General features: G+C 67.4%; 1 protein-coding gene across 2 annotated transcripts in view; it reads left to right on the top strand.

The window, feature by feature from the left end:
* The window catches only part of STK11 (serine/threonine kinase 11), a 20401-nt gene extending 18233 nt beyond the window's left edge, over nt 1-2168 (top strand). For both annotated transcript variants that reach the window (XM_032252454.1, XM_032252452.1), the window contains 2 exons: nt 968-1177; nt 2039-2168. In XM_032252454.1, coding sequence (XP_032108345.1) covers nt 968-1161 — 194 coding nt within the window. In that variant the 3' untranslated portion in view covers nt 1162-1177; nt 2039-2168. The remainder of the gene's footprint in view (nt 1-967; nt 1178-2038) is intronic.

The following is a 2168-nucleotide window of genomic DNA, read 5'->3' as shown; positions in this document are numbered from 1 at the left end:
CTGGGGCACCTTGTCTACCATGGCATGCCCATGGGAGTGGGCGCAGGGTCTGCCCCAGCAGGGACGGGCTGGGCGCAAGCTCAGACTTGGGCGTGCAGTTGGGCCTCCTCAGCAAGGTGCCTTTTGAGATCCAGCAGCTTCCTGTGCACACAGAGCGAGTATGCAGCAAGTTCTGCAGGCTGCTGAGTCAGCCACTGGCCCCTTCTCGGAGCTGGGCTCTGCACTGGGCTCATGAGCTCTGGGGCAGCCCAGGGCAGCCTTCTACAGACTGCCCAGGAGGGTATGCGGTTGGCTTGGCAGCCAGCGTGTTGGTGGAGTCGTTGCTGACCACCATGGCTCCTGGCGGGATGGCACGTGGGCTGCCCCTGCACTTGCCCCACCCCCGTTGTGAGGACAGTGTCCACCTGGGCAGGGTGGCAGCACCAGGCCCGTGGGTTCCACCAGAGTGCTGGTGACGGCTGGTGGCTGGCAGGGACTGGGGGCGGCTGGGGGTCCTGGCAGGCTGAGCTCTGCTCCTCGCATGGCTGTGCTGGCGTCTTGAATGCCGGCCTGAGCCTGGCCCTTTTGTGTCTCACAGGTGAGCTTGTGGCGGCTCCTGTGCCTCTAGAGCCAGGTTCATGGGCCAGAGAGGCACAGGAGAGTCCTGCCTCCTCAGCTTGCCTCCTCCTCAGGAGGTCCCTGCAGATAGTACCTGGGTGGGGTCTGACCTGGGGCCATGGCAGGTGCAGCAGATGGGGTGTTGGACCACTCCTGCGTGGGCCATCTGTGGGAGGTCCCGTCCCAGGTGCGGGGGGCCTCCCAGAGCTGCTGGGGCAGCATTTCAGGCTGGGGACACCTGGGCCTGACCAGGGTTGGGCATGGCCTGGGCTGCCACTGCAAGGGCAACCCTGTGTTGGGACCAGCCAGGCCCCCGCGGCTCTGGGGGGTCAGCCCCTGGCTCAGGCCACACTTGCCGTCTCCCTCCCAGGACAGATCCCAGAAGAGGAGGCCAGTCAGAACGGACAGAGCCGGGGCCTGCCCAAAGCCGTGTGCATGAATGGCACGGAGACGGCGCAGCTGAGCACCAAATCCAAGGCGGAGGGCAGGGCCCCCAACCCCGCCCGCAAGGCCTGCTCGGCCAGCAGCAAGATCCGACGGCTGTCGGCCTGCAAGCAGCAGTGAGGGTGGCCACATGCAGGTGGGGCGCGGCGGGGCCTGGGTGGTCGTGTGGGGACACTGGATGGGTGCATAGCCCGTGGGAGTCATGGCGACTGTCACGCTCCAGGCTGCACCTGGTTGCCATGTTGCCTTTGGGTGGCTTGTCCACATAGGCGTCCCCATTGAGAGTGGCGTCTCAGGGCCTGGTCTGTGGCCTGTGTGTGGGTCACGGAGGCCTATGTGTGGCTGGGCTCCGAGGGGGTCATGCCATCGTCACAGTTCCCTCTCAGAGTGGGTGCATTCAGAGGACCCTGCCCTGGGCCTCGTGCCTCCTACCCATGCCCAGGCTGCTCCCAGGAAACGCTTACACTGGGCTCAGCCCGGAGGCTTCTGAGGCATGACTGGGTGGTGGGGAGGCGCTGCAGCTCCCATGGGCCTGCCAGGCTGCCCCAGCCAGACGCTGCCTTCCCTCTCCCTGTGTGCCTGCTCCTCTCTCGGCCCCAGCCCAGGGTGGGAGACCCTGTCGCCTGCTGAGGATGGGGGGCAGATGGGGACCTCAGACTGAAGCCTCTCTGCCCTGCCACAGTCCGTCCGGCAGGTTTAGGGGCCACTGCCTGAGTCCCATGTCTGTCTCCCAAATGGGTGCCCACAGCCCATCCGCCAGCATCAGAGCCCGCCAGGCCTGGTGGGAAATTCTTTCCGGGAAGGCCCAGGCCCCAGTGCAAGAGGCCGCACTTAGTGTACCCCAGGAGCGACTCAAGGGGTGGCCCTCTCTGGCCTCCCCCGCTGTCCCCCCAGGAGTCCGGCAGCCACCACGACTGCACCCGTTCTCCGCCTGCGAGGGGCCCACGTGAAGCGGAGACCCGGTGCCCAGGCTGACCTCTGTCCTTCCTCCCTGCAGTCCGTGTCCAGGTGCCCGCAGCAGGCCCTCCTCCCGGAGAGGCGGCCGCCGCGCCCCCGTGCTGACCGCGCCCCAGGACCTCAGGAGCCCCCGCAGGGCCGGCGGGAGGACCGCAGGGCCCGGGCGCAGC

The sequence above is a fragment of the Sapajus apella genome, unplaced genomic scaffold, assembly GCF_009761245.1.
Source record: "Sapajus apella isolate SASKATOON/1434 unplaced genomic scaffold, GSC_monkey_1.0 scaffold77, whole genome shotgun sequence".
NCBI classification, from domain to species: Eukaryota; Metazoa; Chordata; class Mammalia; order Primates; family Cebidae; genus Sapajus; species Sapajus apella.
This window is presented reverse-complemented; position numbering and strand designations above follow the sequence as displayed.